The sequence below is a fragment of the Oncorhynchus mykiss genome, chromosome 2 (genome assembly GCF_013265735.2).
Source record: "Oncorhynchus mykiss isolate Arlee chromosome 2, USDA_OmykA_1.1, whole genome shotgun sequence".
NCBI lineage: Eukaryota > Metazoa > Chordata > Actinopteri > Salmoniformes > Salmonidae > Oncorhynchus > Oncorhynchus mykiss.
Genome location: NC_048566.1, coordinates 4,420,001 through 4,439,215, shown reverse-complemented (window position 1 = coordinate 4,439,215; position 19,215 = coordinate 4,420,001). Strand labels below are relative to the sequence as shown.

Here is a 19,215-nt window from a genome sequence, read left to right as displayed (position 1 = left end):
TCATGACCCCACCACATCACTATCTACAGTAACATGACCCCACCACATCACTATCTACAGTAACATGACCCCACCACATCACTATCTACAGTATCATGACCCCACCACATCACTATATACAGTATCATGACCCCACCACATCACTATATACAGTAACATGACCCCACCAAATCACTATCTACTGTATCATGACCCCACCACATCACTATCTACAGTAACATGACCCCACCACATCACTATATACAGTAACATGACCCCACCACATCACTATATACAGTAACATGACCCCACCACATCACTATCTACTGTATCATGACCCCACCACATCACTATATACAGTATCATGACCCCACCACATCACTATCTACTGTATCATGACCCCACCACATCACTATATACAGTATCATGACCCCACCACATCACTATATACAGTATCATGACCCCACCACATCACTATATACAGTAACATGACCCCACCACATCACTATATACAGTATCATGACCCCACCACATCACTATCTACTGTATCATGACCCCACCACATCACTATATACAGTATCATGACCCCACCACATCACTATCTACTGTATCATGACCCCACCACATCACTATATACAGTAACATGACCCCACCACATCACTATATACAGTATCATGACCCCACCACATCACTATCTACTGTATCATGACCCCACCACATCACTATATACAGTATCATGACCCCACCACATCACTATCTACAGTATCATGACCCCACCACATCACTATATACAGTATCATGACCCCACCACATCACTATCTACTGTATCATGACCCCACCACATCACTATATACAGTAACATGACCCCACCACATCACTATATACAGTATCATGACCCCACCACATCACTATCTACTGTATCATGACCCCACCACATCACTATCTACTGTATCATGACCCCACCACATCACTATATACAGTATCATGACCCCACCACATCACTATCTACAGTAACATGACCCCACCACATCACTATCTACAGTATCATGACCCCACCACATCACTATATACAGTATCATGACCCCACCACATCACTATATACAGTATCATGACCCCACCACATCACTATCTACAGTATCATGACCCCACCACATCACTATATACAGTATCATGACCCCACCACATCACTATATACAGTATCATGACCCCACCACATCACTATATACAGTATCATGACCCCACCACATCACTATATACAGTATCATGACCCCACCACATCACTATCTACTGTATCATGACCCCACCACATCACTATATACAGTATCATGACCCCACCACATCACTATCTACTGTATCATGACCCCACCACATCACTATCTACTGTATCATGACCCCACCACATCACTATATACAGTATCATGACCCCACCACATCACTATCTACAGTATCATGACCCCACCACATCACTATATACAGTAACATGACCCCACCACATCACTATCTACTGTATCATGACCCCACCACATCACTATATACAGTAACATGACCCCACCACATCACTATCTACAGTAACATGACCCCACCACATCACTATATACAGTATCATGACCCCACCACATCACTATATACAGTAACATGACCCCACCACATCACTATATACAGTATCATGACCCCACCACATCACTATATACAGTATCATGACCCCACCACATCACTATCTACAGTAACATGACCCCACCACATCACTATATACAGTATCATGACCCCACCACATCACTATATACAGTATCATGACCCCACCACATCACTATCTACAGTAACATGACCCCACCACATCACTATATACAGTATCATGACCCCACCACATCACTATATACAGTATCATGACCCCACCACATCACTATCTACTGTATCATGACCCCACCACATCACTATCTACTGTATCATGACCCCACCACATCACTATATACAGTATCATGACCCCACCACATCACTATCTACAGTAACATGACCCCACCACATCACTATCTACAGTAACATGACCCCACCACATCACTATCTACAGTATCATGACCCCACCACATCACTATCTACAGTAACATGACCCCACCACATCACTATCTACAGTATCATGACCCCACCACATCACTATATACAGTATCATGACCCCACCACATCACTATATACAGTAACATGACCCCACCACATCACTATCTACAGTATCATGACCCCACCACATCACTATATACAGTATCATGACCCCACCACATCACTATATACAGTATCATGACCCCACCACATCACTATCTACTGTATCATGACCCCACCACATCACTATCTACAGTAACATGACCCCACCACATCTACAGTCACATCATGAAGGAACTGAAGCCAACAGCTGATGGAGAATTGCAACCTGTCAACCTAGCTAATCGTATTGACAGGTAAAGACCAGGATGTTGATAGTATTGATAACGTGTCCTAATGAAACACAATCAATCCAGCTGTTTGGGCACGTGTGTCTTTAAGGAATTCATTTCATCCACTCCAATAAACAACTCATTCTGATGTATGGGAAGAATCCATATGAACTAATGTCCAACTTCTGAGTCCTATCCAACTCCCATTTGTTGTCAAAGAAAAGAAAGGCTATTAATCTTAGTGATTAAATCGTATATGACGTGTTGATAAGAGAGCAATAAGTTAGAATCTATTCTCCAATCTTTATGAAAGCTATTAGGAACCGTAAACAGTTGAAAGAGTGTAAACAGTCTCTCTGTTCCGTACAACAACAACAACAACAAACATGTTCTGAAAAACAAAAGCTGTAACAACAAAACTAATCTTTTAAAATGATTACTCCTGGTTTCATTTTAGAGGAGCAGAAGTTGTTTCCATCTGACTTACACTTTACACTTTTCAACGAAAAATGTCAATGAATCACACAGCTAAACAATCTGACGCAAGCACCATACGAACTGCTAGAACGGAACGACAACATGTAAAACACCCAGAACATCAAAGAGCTATGACACAACTGTGAGATCATGACACATCCCCCGTACACATCGTATTCACATTCTACAACTGCTATATCTATAGTTTGTTACCCGCCTCCCGAGAGGGAAAGTCATGACAACACACGGCAGCTGAATCATCTCTCCTCCTTGTGGATAATGGATGTGACAGCCTTTGGATTTGTCCTAAATAGCATCCTACCCCCTATAGAGTGCACTACTCTAGGGAACCGTTTGAGACCAGAGTCCTATGGGAGCACTATATAGGGAATAGGGAACAGTTTGAGACCAGAGCCCTATGGGAGCACTATATAGGGCATAGGGAACAGTTTGAGACCAGAGTCCTATGGGAGCACTATATAGGGAATAGGGAACCGTTTGAGACCAGAGTCCTATGGGAGCACTATATAGGGAATAGGGAACAGTTTGAGACCAGAGCCCTATGGGAGCACTATATAGGGAATAGAGAACAGTTTGAGACCAGAGTCCTATGGGAGCACTATATAGGGAATAGGGAACAGTTTGAGACCAGAGTCCTATGGGAGCACTATATAGGGAATAGGGAACTGTTTGAGACCAGAGCCCTATGGGAGCACTATATAGGGAATAGGGAACTGTTTGAGACCAGAGTCCTATGGGAGCACTATATAGGGAATAGGGAACAGTTTGAGACCAGAGTCCTATGGGAGCACTATATAGGGAATAGGGAACTGTTTGAGACCAGAGTCCTATGGGAGCACTATATAGGGCATAGGGAACAGTTTGAGACCAGAGTCCTATGGGAGCACTATATAGGGAATAGGGAACAGTTTGAGACCAGAGCCCTATGGGAGCACTATATAGGGCATAGGGAACAGTTTGAGACCAGAGTCCTATGGGAGCACTATGTAGGGCATAGGGAACAGTTTGAGACCAGAGTCCTATGGGAGCACTATATAGGGAATAGGGAACAGTTTGAGACCAGAGTCCTATGGGAGCACTATATAGGGCATAGGGAACAGTTTGAGACCAGAGCCCTATGGGAGCACTATATAGGGAATAGGGAACAGTTTGAGACCAGAGCCCTATGGGAGCACTATATAGGGAACAGTTTGAGACCAGCGCCCTATGGGAGCACTATATAGGGAATAGGGAACCGTTTGAGACCAGAGCCCTATGGGAGCACTATATAGGGAACAGTTTGAGACCAGAGTCCTATGGGAACACTATATAGGGCATAGGGAACAGGTTGAGACCAGAGTCCTATGGGAGCACTATATAGGGAATAGGGTGCAGTTTGAGACCAGAGCACTATGGGAGCACTATAAAGGGAATAGAGGGCAGTTTGTGACACAGTCTTTAACTTCCTTATTACGAGCCTTATTAATGAGCTGTATGTATGCATGGACAGACAGCCACTCTGCAGCACCAGGGGCACAAACCTACGGAAGACAAGAGTCAAAACCAGGTAAAATTGAGCTATTTGTGCATTTAATTATTTAAAGGTCAAACTGACAACGCATAAAATATTGATAGGGATCTTGGTGGTGCGTATGCAGATGTAATTATACGGCCAGCGTGAGGAGATGAACTACTGTACAGTGTGTTTGGGGTTGAAAGAGAGACTGCAACGCATCATAAGGCATTTGTGTCACGACTTAAATTCCCCTCTCTATAATGGAATAGCTGCCTTGTACAGCGGTGGGGGGGGGGTTGGGGGGGTTGGGGGGCGGGGTGGGGTGGGCTGAGGGGGGCGGGGTGGGGGGGGGCACTTATAGCCACACAGAGATGAGCTGCATACATTCAATGCTCAGGATATATCAATTCATGCATTATTCATTTACTCATTCATCCATCCACTCATTAATTCAGTCAGCCATTCAGTCATTCATTGTACATGTATAATATGTATCCAACTGTAGACGTATTGGGCTCCCGAGTGGCGCAGCGGTCTAAGGCACTGCAAGAGGCGTCAATACAGTCCCTGGTTCGAATCCAGGCTGTATCACATCCGGCCATGATTGGGAGTCCCATAGGGTGGCTCACAATTGGCCCAGCTTAGTCCAGGTTTGGCCGGCCTAGGCCGTCATTGTAAATAAGAATTTGTTCTTAACTGACTTGCTAGGTTAAATGAAGAAAATATATATAAATACATTTATATATATATTGCTCTGGGTCCAGCTTCCCATTATGGATTGGCAGTATGTCCTGGTTCTGCCAGTTGAGAAGAGATATTATATTACCGTGTGTCTCTGGAACGTCTCATCTGACTGAGATCCAATGAGAACGCAGCTCTCCTCAGGTCGTCACACAGCGGGACGCTGACGTGACGCTCTGCCGACAGCCAGACGGACTTTATGAAAAAGACAATCTATTTTACTTTTGATGAGAAAAGCTCCAACAAAGCAGGTATTATTTCACGACGCACCTGCTGATATCACATTTATATGCAAACGGGTGTACATTTCCTCGACTGTCTGCCTGAATGTTGATATTCTCAGCCGTCCGTCAGGGTGGTGAAATCCTCTTCAACAAAACAAAAGGGAATCTGATGTTATCAGCATAATGTAATGCAAACAGAATACAAAAGCTATGTATTACGCTTCCTTAAAGCTTCATCTCCATGCGCTTTGCATCATGGGGATTAATAACATGTATCTTTACAAACTGGTTCAGAGGAGCAGACATACACTACACATACAAAAGTATGTGGACACCTTCAAATGAGTGGATTTGGCTATTTTAGCCACACCCATTGCTGACAGGTGTATTACATTCAGCACGCTGCCATGCAATCTCCATAGACAAACACTGGCAGTATAATGGCTTTACTGAAGAGCTCAGTGACTTTCAAAGTAGCACTGTTATAGGATGCCACTTTTCCAACAAGTCAGTTCGTCAAATTTCTGCCCTGTTAGAGCTGCCCCCGGTCAACTGTTTGTGCTGTTATTGTGAAGAGGAAACGTCTAGGAGCAACAACGGCTCAGCCACAAAGTGGTAGGCCACACAAGCTCACAGAACGGGATCACCGAGTGCTGAAACGTGTAGCGAGTAAAAATCGCTTGTCCTCGGTTGCAACACTCACTACCGAGTTCCAAACTGCCTCTGGAAGCAACGTCGGGCACAATAACTGTTCGTCGGGATCTTCATGAAATGGGTTTCCATGGCAGAGCAGCCGCACACAAGCCTAAGATCTCCATGTGCAATGCCAAGCGTCGGCTCACCGCCATATATATACACAAGTATGTGGACCTGCCCCAATGCATAGTGCCAACTGTAAAGTTTGGTGGAGGAGGAATAATGGTCTGGGGCTGTTCTTCATGGTTCGGGCCTCTTAGTTCCAGTGAAGGGAAATGTTAACGCAACAGCATACATTACATTCTAGATGATTTGGTGCTTCCAGCTTTGAGGCAACAGTTTGGGGAAGGCCCTTTCTTGTTTCAGCATGACAATGCCCCAGTGCACAAAGCGAGGTCCATACAGAACTGGTTTGTCGAGGTCGGTGTGGAAGAACTGGACTGGCCTGCACAGTGCCCTGACTTTAACCCCATCGAACACCTTTGGGATTAATTGGAACGCCGACTGCAAGCCAGGCCTAATCGCCCAACTTCAGTGCCCGACCTCACTAATGCTCTTGTGGCTGAATGGAAGCAAGTCCCCGCAGCAATGTTCCAACATCTAGTGGAAAGCCTTCCCAGAAGAGGTGGAGGCTGTTATAGCAGCAAAGGCAAGACCAACTCCATATTAATATGCCCATGATTTTGGAATGAGATGTTCAACAAGCGGGTGTCCACATACTTTTAGTCATGTGGTGTACTTCACTTTGAGAACAAGCGTTTAACATGGCATCCAGCGTGGCTGCTTGGTATTGGCAGTTGGAAGAGTCCTGACCCTGAGGTTCCCTTTGTTGTGGTCTTGAACTGGAACTGCAACAGGAGTCTACCTGAACTCCCTGAACACCATTCACCAGCCCTAACATGTAGTGATGGTGTGTGTGTGTGTGGGGGGGGGGGGGGGGGGGGGGTTGGCTGGATCCTGTGGTGTAAGAGGTGATGACACACACACACACACACAGCGCCAGCAACACACACGCACACAAACACACACAGGGTCAGCAACACACACACACACACAGCGCCAGCAACACACACACACACACATACAGGGTCAGCAACACACACACACAGCGCCAGCAACACACACACACACACACACACACAGCGCCAGCAACACACACAAACACATACAGGGTCAGCAACACACACACACACAGAGCGCCAGCCACACACACACACACACACACGCACACACACACACAACCTGACCAATAGAGCCAATATATTACATGTCTTGGCGGTGCCCTGGAGAGGCTGGCTGGATCCCGTGGTGTAGGAAGAGATGACCTTCACAGTGTACTCAGTGTCACTTTGCAGGTTCAGGATCAGCATGGTGTTGACGTCGTCTCCCACAAAGGTCTCCAGAGCTGACCCTGGCACTGTAGGAAACACAGAGACTAGCTCAGCAACACGCATAGACACACAGACACACAGACACACAGACACACACACACACACACACACACACACACACACACACACACACACACACACACACACACACACACATCATGTTGCACCTGAAGTTCCAACCAAATGTATTTGAGGGCAGTCTGGACAATGAGGAAGGGAGGCGCAGGCAGAGAGAAGGGAAGAAGGGCAGGGAACATGTATTGTAGTGAGAGTAAGCACCTCTCCACTAACAGACTGAGGCAGAGCCCCCTATTCCTCCTGTTGTAGAAGGCATTCAATCTAGGTGGATAACCCATTTCTCTAGACCACATGGCAGGGTATTCAATCTAGGTGGAGGACCCATTTCTCTAGACCACAGGGCAGGGTATTCAATCTAGGTGGAGGACCCATTTCTCTAGACCACAGGACAGGGTATTCAATCTAGGTGGAGGACCCATTTCTCTGGACCACAGGGCAGGGTATTCAATCTAGGTGGAGGACCCATTTCTCTAGACCACAGGACAGGGTATTCAATCTAGGTGGAGGACCCATTTCTCTGGACCACAGGGCAGGGTATTCAATCTAGGTGGAGGACCCATTTCTCTGGACCACAGGACAGGGTATTAAATCTAGGTGGAGGACCCATTTCTCTGGACCACAGGGCAGGGTATTAAATCTAGGTGGAGGACCCATTTCACTGGACCACAGGGCAAGGTATTAAATCTAGGTGGAGGACCCATTTCTCTGAACCACAGGGCAAGGTATTAAATCTAGGTGGAGGACCCATTTCTCTGAACCACAGGGCAAGGTATTAAATCTAGGTGGAGGACCCATTTCTCTGAACCACAGGGCAAGGTATTAAATCTAGGTGGAGGACAGATTTCTCTGGACCACAGGACAAGGTATTAAATCTAGGTGGAGGACCCATTTCACTGGACCACAGGACAAGGTATTAAATCTAGGTGGAGGACCCATTTCTCTGAACCACAGGGCAAGGTATTAAATCTAGGTGGAGGACAGATTTCTCTGGACCACTGGGCAGGGTATTCAATCTAGGTGGAGGACCCATTTCTCCAGACCACAGGACAGTTTAAAGAGCTTCTAATAGAAAGCAGAGACTCACACAGTCACAGAATGCAACCCAAATGGCAACCAATCCCCTATGTAGTGCACTACTTTTGACCGGAGCTCTTTGGATTCTTGTCAAAAGTAGTGCACTACATAGGGAATAGGGTTCCCATAGGGCTCTGGTCAAAAGTAGTGCACTATATAGGGAATAGGGTCCCCATAGGGCTCTGGTCAAAAGTAGTGCACTACATAGGGACCAGGTTTCCATTTGGAACACATCCACAGACTCTTTCTTCTTTCTGTTTCTCATGTAGTTTCTCCAAGTAGGAAACAAAGCTGAGGGATATTTCCCCACACGCTGTGTTACACCCACATCAAGCCTTCTGTTTACAATGACTGAGAGGGCAGACTGAATAATGGTGTTTAAAAGACTGTCTGAGACGGCAGACTGAATAATGGTGTTTAAAAGACTGTCTGAGACGGCAGACTGAATAATGGTGTTTAAAAGACTGTCTGAGACGGCAGACTGAATAATGGTGTTTAAAAGACTGTCTGAGACGGCAGACTGAATAATGGTGTTGAAAAGACTGTCTGAGATGGCAGACTGAATAATGGTGTTTAAAAGACTGTCTGAGACGGCAGACTGAATAATGAGACGGCAGACTGAGACGGCAGAATGAATAATGGTGTTTAAAAGACTGTCTGAGATGGCAGACTGAATAATGGTGTTTAAAAGACTGTCTGAGAGGGCAGACTGAATAATGGTGTTTAAAAGACTGTCTGAGACGGCAGACTGAATAATGGTGTTTAAAAGACTGTCTGAGACGGCAGACTGAATAATGGTGTTTAAAAGACTGTCTGAGATGGCAGACTGAATAATGGTGTTTAAAAGATTGAGACGAGAGAGGTGTGTATTGTAACAGGTGTGTATTGTAACAGGTGTGTATTGTAACAGGTGTATTGTAACAGGTGTGTATTGTAGCAGGTGTGTATCATAACATGTGTGTATTGTAACAGGTGTGTATTGTAACAGGTGTGTATTGTAACAGGTGTGTATTGTGACGTGTGTATTGTAACAGGTGTGTATTGTAACAGGTGTATTGTAACAGGTGTATTGTAACAGGTGTGTATTGTAACAGGTGTGTATTGTAACAGGTGTATTGTAACAGGTGTATTGTAACAGGTGTGTATTGTAACAGGTGTATTGTAACAGGTGTGTATTGTAACAGGTGTGTATTGTAACAGGTGTGCATTGTAACAGGTGTGTATTGTAACAGGTGTATTGTAACAGGTGTGTATTGTGACGTGTGTATTGTAACAGGTGTGTACGTACCAGAGGTGGGTTGGTAGACTACCCTGAAGCCCAAGGTGGGAGAAGGAGGCGTGTCCCAGGTGATGCGGAAGCGACTGAACCACTCCTCAGACACCCTCAGGTTGCTAGGCGCCGAGAGGGGCACTGACAAAACAAGAGTAGTAGAGAAACTGTCACTTATACACTGTGGTTTACGGTAAAATGGTGAAGATGATTGGCAGAGAAACTGTCACTTATACACTGTGGTTTACGGTAAAATGGTGAAGATGATTGGCAGAGAAACTGTCACTTATACACTGTGGTTTATGGTAAAATGGTGAAGATGATTGGCATAGAAACTGTCACTTATACACTGTGGTTTACGGTAAAATGGTGAAGATGATTGGCAGAGAAACTGTCACTTATACACTGTGGTTTACGGTAAAATGGTGAAGATGATTGGTAGAGAAACTGTCACTTATACACTGTGGTTTATGGTAAAATGGTGAAGATGATTGGCAGAGAAACTGTCACTTATACACTGTGGTTTACGGTAAAATGGTGAAGATGATTGGTAGAGAAACTGTCACTTATACACTGCGGTTTATGGTAAAATGGTGAAGATGATTGGTAAAGAAACTGTCACTTATACACTGTGGTTTACGGTAAAATGGGGAAGATGATTGGTAGAGAAACTGTCACTTATACACTGTGGCTTACGGTAAAATGGTGAAGATGATTGGCAGAGAAACTGTCACTTATACACTGTGGTTTACGGTAAAATGGTGAAGATGATTGGCAGAGAAACTGTCACTTATACACTGTGGTTTACGGTAAAATGGTGAAGATGCCGTTCAAAAAGATTGCTAGAGAATCTGTCACTTATACACTGTGTTTTACGGTACGCCGTTAGGCTGCAGTCAATTGTTATGGTATTGCACCAATATGCAAACCACAGATTCCATCCATCCAAAACGCTGAGAGTTATTAAAGTCATATGTATGTGTGATTTATGAACTATTGTGTTTTTACAAGGTTTGGGGTTTCATTTGGAATACAAGCTAGCCAAAGCCAAAGGGACTGTACTCTCTCTGCTCTCTACTTTAAAAACACATTTGACTTATATTCACTGTGGCATTTTCATTTACATTTTAAAGAGGAGACAATCCTAGTTTGAAAAAGCACCCCTATCCCTATAGACTGCACTACTGTTGGTCTGAGCCTTACGGGCCGGGCCGCGGTACACGAGTACAACTTGAGACGGTCTGGTCACACGGATTTGTTAGGTGACAAAGATCCGGATGGATATTGTCATTTGTCAGCGTTGTAACAAACCCCCCCACCTAGCAACCCATGCAACCCTAAACAGTTCACTCTGTTCACACACCCTTCTTGTTGGCAGAGAGAAAACGTTGCAGTTTTAAAGTGAATTTCCTGCATTTCTCCACATTATACCACGGAGCCAAGGGAAAATGTAGCCGTTTTAAAGCTAACTTCCTGCATTTCTCCACATTTTCCATGTCTTACGTGTGTTCATAATGATACCAGGAGTCGAACACCAAACAAATGTTTATTTATTTATTTTTAGTCGGGGCCCTCGGTCCGTATTGACCCCGTTCTGTATCCTGATCTGGGCCGCGGTCCGTATTGACCCCGTTCTGTGTCCGGGTCCGGCCCGCGGTCCGTATTGACCCCGTTCTGTGTCCGGATCTGGGCCTCGGTCCGTATTGACCCCGTTCTGTGTCCGGGTCCGGCCCGCGGTCCGTATTGACCCCGTTCTGTGTCCGGATCTGGGCCTCGGTCCGTATTGACCCCGTTCTGTGTCCGGGTCCGACCCGCGGTCCACCAGCTGACTGATGTAGTGAATAGGATACCGTTTTGGACGCATCACCAGCTTGCTATTGGTAGAGTGTTTAATCATTCAGACAATGATGTTGAGCTGAGTGTATATAATCAATTACAGCATGAGGAAGTGTTTCAGTGGCTCATGACTGAGAACAGACTGACTGTGTGATTATGAATGGCTTTCATTAAGCTTATTAATGGACATGATCAATAATTTCTGTCCATTTACAGCGTCCTCAGAGGGTGACGACAGGGAACCGACACACTGGGAACATTTTCCACCTGCTGTTACTCGTCTGACAGAGGAGGTTCACTGAACTTAGTGGGATTGGTATCTAGATGGATAACTTTCCTCAACCAAATGCCTACCATTTGATTTTGATTTGATTTATTACAGTGTCATGCATCTTCAGGATGCCCCGCCCACATGGAGTCATACATCTTCATGATGCCCCGCCCACTTGGAGGCATGCATCTTCATGATGCCCCGCCCACTTGGAGGCATGCATCTTCAAGGTGCCCCGCCCACATGGAGTCATGCATCATCAGGATGCCCCGCCCACATGGAGTCATGCATCTTCAGGATGCCACGCCCACTTGGAGTCATGCATCTTCAAGGTATCCCGCCCACATGGAGTCATGCATCATCATGATGCCCCGCCCACATGGAGTCATGCATCTTAAGGATGCCCCGCCCACATGGAGTCATGCATCATCAGGATGCCACCCCCACATGGAGTCATGCATCATCAGGATGCCCCGCCCACATGGGCTTTTAAGTATTTGCTGTGTCAAAATAAAATTATCACGTATATATATATATATATGCACACACACACACACACACACACACACTCACACACACACACACACACACACACACACACACACACACACACACACACACACACACACACACACACACACACACAGACACAGACAGACATACATACATACATATATATATAAACAGTACTACTCACATCTACTCATCCATGGGTTTTCATTGGTTTTACTATTTTCCACATTGTAGAATAATAGTAAAGACATCAAAACTATGAAATAACACATATGGAATCATGTAGTAACCCAACACATTTGAGTTTCTTCAAAGTAGCTACCCTTTGCCTTGATGACAGCTTTGCACACTCTTGGAATTCTCTCAACCAGCTTCATGAGGTAGTCACCTGGAATGCATTTCAATTAACAGGATTGCCTTGTTAAAAGTTCATTTGTGGAATCAGTTGTGTTGTGACAAAGTAGAGGTGGTATACAGAAGAGAGCCCTATTTGGTAAAATACCAAGTCCATATTATGGCAAGAACAACTCAACACTTCCAGGTGACTAACTCGTGAAGCTGGTTGAGAGAATACCAAGAGTGTGCAAAGCCGTCATCAAGGCAAAGGGTGGCCACTTTGAAGAATCTCAAATATAAAATATATTTTGATTTGTTTAACACTTCTTTTTTTGGTTACTACATGAATTCCATATGTGTTCTGTCATAGTTTTGATGTATATATAGAAATAGGTAAGTAGAGCTCAATATAGAGCTTGAATTGTATCATAGCATTTACCATACACCCCCCACAATAGAGCCAGGTGTAAACCCCAGTCATCACACCAGCTACAAGACCAGCTTCATAGAACCATCCACAAGGAAGGCTGTACTCACATGTTCTGCCCACAGAAGAAACACTGATGCCGTCCTGTCCATCTGTGTAGACTGGGGTGACCGTCACCTTGTGCTCTGTGTCAGACAGCAGAGGCTGGAGAAGGACTGTGGTCTGCTGCCCAGGCACCAGGACCTGGCGGGTAGAGATTAGACATAGTGTTACACAGTCAGAGTGTGTGTGTGTGTGTGTGTGTGTGTGTGTGTGTGTGTGTGTGTGTGTGTGTGTGTGTGTGTGTGTGTGTGTGTGTGTGTGTGTGTGCGTGTGTGCGTGCGTGCGTGTGAGAGCATAAGCGAGGGTTTCTCCTCAGAAATCTATCTGACCTCCAAGTGTGTCTTATTTCACTGCTACCGACACGTCATTAATCAAACATGGTAACGTCTCATCTAGCCTGTTGATTGGCCAGTTCCCACAGTGGCCGGTGGCTGAACTGACACTTGGCTTTGGGTACGAGGCTGATACGTGGTCTGAAGTTCTTTCCAAACATTTTCACTGCTCTATTCTTCCATTTTTTCTTTCTCATTAACAAAATTTTCCTCAACGACAAGACAGTTAAACCCTGATATGTTGGTAACGACAAGAAAGATGAACATCTAATGAAAATTCCCAAATCGCACCCTATTCCCTATTTAGTGCACTACTTTTGACCAGGGCCCATAGGGTTCCTGTTCCTAAAATAGTGCACTCATATAGGGAATGGGCTTCCATTTGGGACACAAACAGAGTTAGCATGATATTACCTCTCTGCATAATCATCAGCAGATTAGTAGTATCACGCTGTTCTGGTCCCTCATTAGACTCTTAGACCACAGTTACAAATAGGATTTAAAAAGGAAGTTCCCAAAGGATGTTACCAACACAAAAAAAAAGGGTTTGAAATGGTAAAAAGTTCCCTGAGAAGGTACAACTATGTAAAATTAATAATATTATAGTATCATTACTTGGAATTAGATCTTGTATGATAGATAGCCTCACCGTATAAACTGTTTTACAAGTCCTCTATGATCCATCTTCCCTGGTCGGTCTGGGCTTTTCTTTTTTGATCCCATCTTGTGAAGTGTCAAGCCCCATACCCTGGAAATGGACTGTCCACCAGGCATGTGGTGTTTAAATCGGAACTGCCAAGTAGTTGGTTCGAGCCCAAAGTGAACGTTCCTAAATGTCCTCTCTAAGAAGCCATATCCTCACATGCAGAGGAGTGAGAGGCTAAACCCAAACCCCATCCCTATCCTCCATCCCATCTCCTGCCCTGTCAGACCCCACACCAGAGCTGAACTGTCCCGACTCCTGCACAACAACTCTGATTAGCGGAGCTGTCCAATAGACACGTGGTGCTGAAACAGACCTGCCAGGGGAGTTGGCTTGACTCAGCCCAAAACTAAACGATCTGAAAGTCCCAACCGTTCTCTCTAAGGAGCATGTCCTCACAGGTCTCTACTTCAGTCTGTGGGGTAATTGGGATTCTTCAGAAAAAAAACGTGAAAAAAACTTTTTATGGATGTGTCCCAAATGACACCCTGTTCCCTATGTAGTGCACTGCTTTTGACCAGAGCCCTATGGGGACCCTATTCCCTATGTAGTGCACTACATTTGACCAGAACCCTATGGGCCCTATATAAGGAACAGAGTGCCGTATGGGGTGCAGTCAGTGTGTTCCATTTGTTCCTCAGTGACCTAAATGCTTGTTGAAAAGATAATGGAAGTTCTTCCACGTTGCTCCGTCCCCTCTATCTTCCCCAACACAGCAGGAGCCGGGGAGATGCAGAGGTCCCAGGTGGAAATTAAAATACGAGTGAAGGACAAAGAATAGATAGAGGGTTTAAGTGCTGAATCACTGTAGAGTCCCTTGGCCCCATAGGGCTCTGTGGAGGTTGGTCGCAGAGAGGTGGAAGGGGCTACAAACTAATCATTTTTCTCATCGTACAAATGAGTCAACACACTGTGATTCTATTGAACACACTGGAGAATAAAATGGTGTGATTCTATTGAACACACTGGAGAATAAAATGGTGTGATTCTATTGAACACACTGGATAATAAAATGGTGTGATTCTATTGAACACACTGGAGAATAAAATGGTGTGATTCTATTGAACACACTGGAGAATAAAATGGTGTGATTCTATTGAACACACTGGAGAATAAAAACGTGTGATTCTATTGAACACAGTGGATAATAAAATGGTGTGATTCTATTGAACACACTGAATAATAAAATGGTGTGATTCTATTGAACACACTGAATAATAAAATGGTGTGATTCTATTGAACACACTGAATAATAAAATGGTGTGATTCTATTGAACACACTGGAGAATAAAATGGTGTGATTCTATTGAACACACTGGAGAATAAAATGGTGTGATTCTATTGAACACACTGGAGAATAAAATGGTGTGATTCTATTGAACACACTGGAGAATAAAAACGTGTGATTCTATTGAACACAGTGGATAATAAAATGGTGTGATTCTATTGAACACACTGAATAATAAAATGGTGTGATTCTATTGAACACACTGAATAATAAAATGGTGTGATTCTATTGAACACACTGAATAATAAAATGGTGTGATTCTATTGAACACACTGGAGAATAAAATGGTGTGATTCTATTGAATTTGAGCAGGGAGATAAAAACATTTAAAAAAACTCCAGTCAGATGAAGACTATCTTACATACTAGGTGAAGAATACTTTGGAAAAACTACCTACATTTTACTCATCTATCAGCCGTTCTTATCCAGAGCGACTTACAGGAGCAATGAGGGTTAAGTGCCTTGCTCAAGGGCACATCGACATATTTTTTACCTAGTTGGCTCCGGGATTTGAACCAGTGACCTTTCGGTTACTGGCACATAATCTCAACCGCTAGGCTGTCTGCCACCCCATTCTTCGTTGTCTCCACACATATGCTTCCCTATGTACCAGTCTATTGTTTCTATCATTCTACCACCCACTCATTGTCTATCCATTCTATGCATTGTCTACAAATTGCCTTTTTGTGAAGGGCATATACATAACAGAGAAGGGTTAAGTTGTCAATGCTTAGTCTGAAGAACAGTCAAAACCCAGGATTTACATTCCAAACGTATCTGTTCTTAATCGGCAACTTTTAGGATCAACAAAACAGGACAACTGAAAGGACAACAATGACTTCCACAAGTTTGTCAACCACATTTCAAATTGGAGGTGTCTTTTCAGAAAACAATCTGAGAAAAAAAGAGACTATCTAGAACCTTAAAGGGTTCTAAGACTGTCCCAATAGGTACAACCCTTTTGGCTCCATGTAGAACCCTTTTTGTTCCAGGTAGAACCCTTTTGGCTCTGGGTAGAACCCTTTTGGTTCCATGTAGAACCTTTTGGCTCCATGTAGAACCCTTTTGGTTCCAGGTAGAACCCTTTTGGCTCCAGGTAGAACCCTTTTGGCTCAAGGTAGAACCCTTTTGGTTCCAGGTAGAACCCTTTTGGCTCCAGGTAGAACCCTTTTGGCTCCAGGTAGAACCCTTTTTTTTCTCTAAGAGTGTAGATAGATATTATGCATCCATGCAGTGTGTCAAACTAATCAGTGAATGTGTCTCAATTTCTGTGCCTTACAGGAATTAGTTCAGTGACTAAGCCACCATGATCAAATAATCAAAGACTTTCATTAGGTTCCAGAGAGCCCAAAGGAGCATGGGTAATAATTTATCTGGTTCCTTTCAAACAGCACTGTGACTGTGTCAGCCAGTTAATTCCACACTGATACACAAATTAGACATGCTCAGCAGTAATTACACATTTAGATCAGGATTTAACCCCTGGATGGGGACAGCTACAGAACGTGTCCTGTCATCAGGATTTAATCCCTGGATGGGGACAGCTACAGAACGTGTCCTGTCATCAGGATTTAACCCCTGGATGAGGACAGCTACAGAACGTGTCCTGTCATCAGGATCTAACCCCTGGATGGGGACAGCTACAGAACGTGCCCTGTCATCAGGATTTAACCCCTGGATGAGGACAGCTACAGAACGTGTCCTGTCATCAGGATTTAACCCCTGGATGGGGACAGCTACAGAACGTGTCCTGTCATCAGGATTTAACCCCTGGATGGGGACAGCTACAGAACGTGTCCTGTCATCAGGATTTAACCCCTGGATGGGGACAGCTACAGAACGTGTCCTGTCATCAGGATTTAACCCCTGGATGGGGACAGCTACAGAACGTGTCCTGTCATCAGGATTTAACCCCTGGATGGGGACAGCTACAGAACGTGTCCTGTCATCAGGATCTAACCTCCCTGAGATGAGTTTCATTGTGTGGTGCCAAACCATCAAAGTAAGATGCTTGGTTTCTGAATAGAGCTGAGTTACACAGAGTGATCTACCTACCTCACACGCATAGGAAAATGACCTCTGAACTTCCCCTCTGTGATACACTCTACGTACAGTCTATGTCTGCCCAAACCATCCGGACATTAAGACGCCTGGTAACTCTGTGAGTTCTCTCTATACTCACTGACAACCTAGCGTACAACCAACTGCTAAGGTGCAGGACGGTGTGACCAGTGAGAATAAGGAGTGACTTACAATCAGTACGCCACATATCATGATCACTGAAAGTAAACTCTTCTTCAGAAATAGCCGGTCTCTGCCTCTAAACGAGCTCCAAACTCACTGACTCCTCGTTGCGGTCTCCTGTGAGGCTGACGTAGGTGACTCTGTACTGGTCCACCTTAGGATCCTCCAGCTGCCATGACACCTCCAGGCTGTAGGTGGTCTCCTCTTGGACCTGCAGGCCTCTCACCGCCTGACGCACTACTGGAGGGGACAGGTAACACAGAGATATTCATGTATCGACTTATTGAATCCTTTTGACCAGGCCAGTTAGCTGATAACAAGCTTGGACAACAGACCTGATTGAGTTCACACAACATGAAATGACTCATCGTCAACACATGCAATTACAATCATGATATTCTGCACCATGCAATTTAGCAACACAATGCAGTCGATAATCACATCTTTGTTAACCAGGAGTAGTCTGTCATTTTATACCAGCGTGATCAAGTAACAAGTCCTTCTAAACCAAAGCAAAGCAAACCCTGCCGAAGAGATAACACTCTTAGGGTGTTTTCCTGACCACATTACCTGACCAGGAATAACTCTGAGCTGTAGCTATGAGATATAACCCAGGTAGAAGAGATAACACTCTTAGGGTGTTTTCCTGACCACATTACCTGACCAGGAATAACTCTGAGCTGTAGCTATGAGATATAACCCAGGTAGAAGAGATAACACTCTTAGGGATGGATGTTTTCCTGACCACATTACCTGACCAGGAATAACTCTGAGCTGTAGCTATGAGATATAACCCAGGTAGAAGAGATAACACTCTTAGGGATGGATGTTTTCCTGACCACATTACCTGACCAGGAATAACTCTGAGCTGTAGCTATGAGATATAACCCAGGTAGAAGAGACTAAATGTCCACCAGGAATAACTCTGAGCTGTAGCTATGAGATATAACCCAGCTAGAAGAGACTAAATGTCCACCAGGAATAACTGAGCCCTAGATATGAGATATAACCCAGGTAGAAGAGACTAAATGTCCACCAGGAATAACTCTGAGCTGTATCTATGAGATATAACCCAGCTAGAAGAGACTAAATGTCCACCAGGAATAACTCTGAGCCCTAGCTATGAGATATAACCCAGGTAGAAGAGACTAAATGTCCACCAGGAATAACTCTGAGCCCTAGCTATGAGATATAACCCAGGTAGAAGAGACTAAATGTCCACCAGGAATAACTCTGAGCCCTAGCTATGAGATATAACCCAGGTAGAAGAGATTAAATGTCCACCAGGAATAACTCT

General features: G+C 44.5%; 1 protein-coding gene across 5 annotated transcripts in view; it reads right to left on the bottom strand.

Annotated features, from left to right (window-relative positions):
* col14a1a (collagen, type XIV, alpha 1a) overlaps window positions 1–19,215 on the bottom strand; it is a 244,399-nt gene that overhangs the window by 133,166 nt on the left and 92,018 nt on the right. For all 5 annotated transcript variants that reach the window (XM_036935521.1, XM_036935515.1, XM_036935520.1 and 2 more), the window contains 4 exons: window positions 18,016–18,158; window positions 13,360–13,492; window positions 9,885–10,007; window positions 7,321–7,470 (listed from right to left, as the gene is read on the bottom strand). In XM_036935521.1, the coding sequence (XP_036791416.1) occupies window positions 7,321–7,470; window positions 9,885–10,007; window positions 13,360–13,492; window positions 18,016–18,158 (549 nt within the window). The remainder of the gene's footprint in view (window positions 1–7,320; window positions 7,471–9,884; window positions 10,008–13,359; window positions 13,493–18,015; window positions 18,159–19,215) is intronic.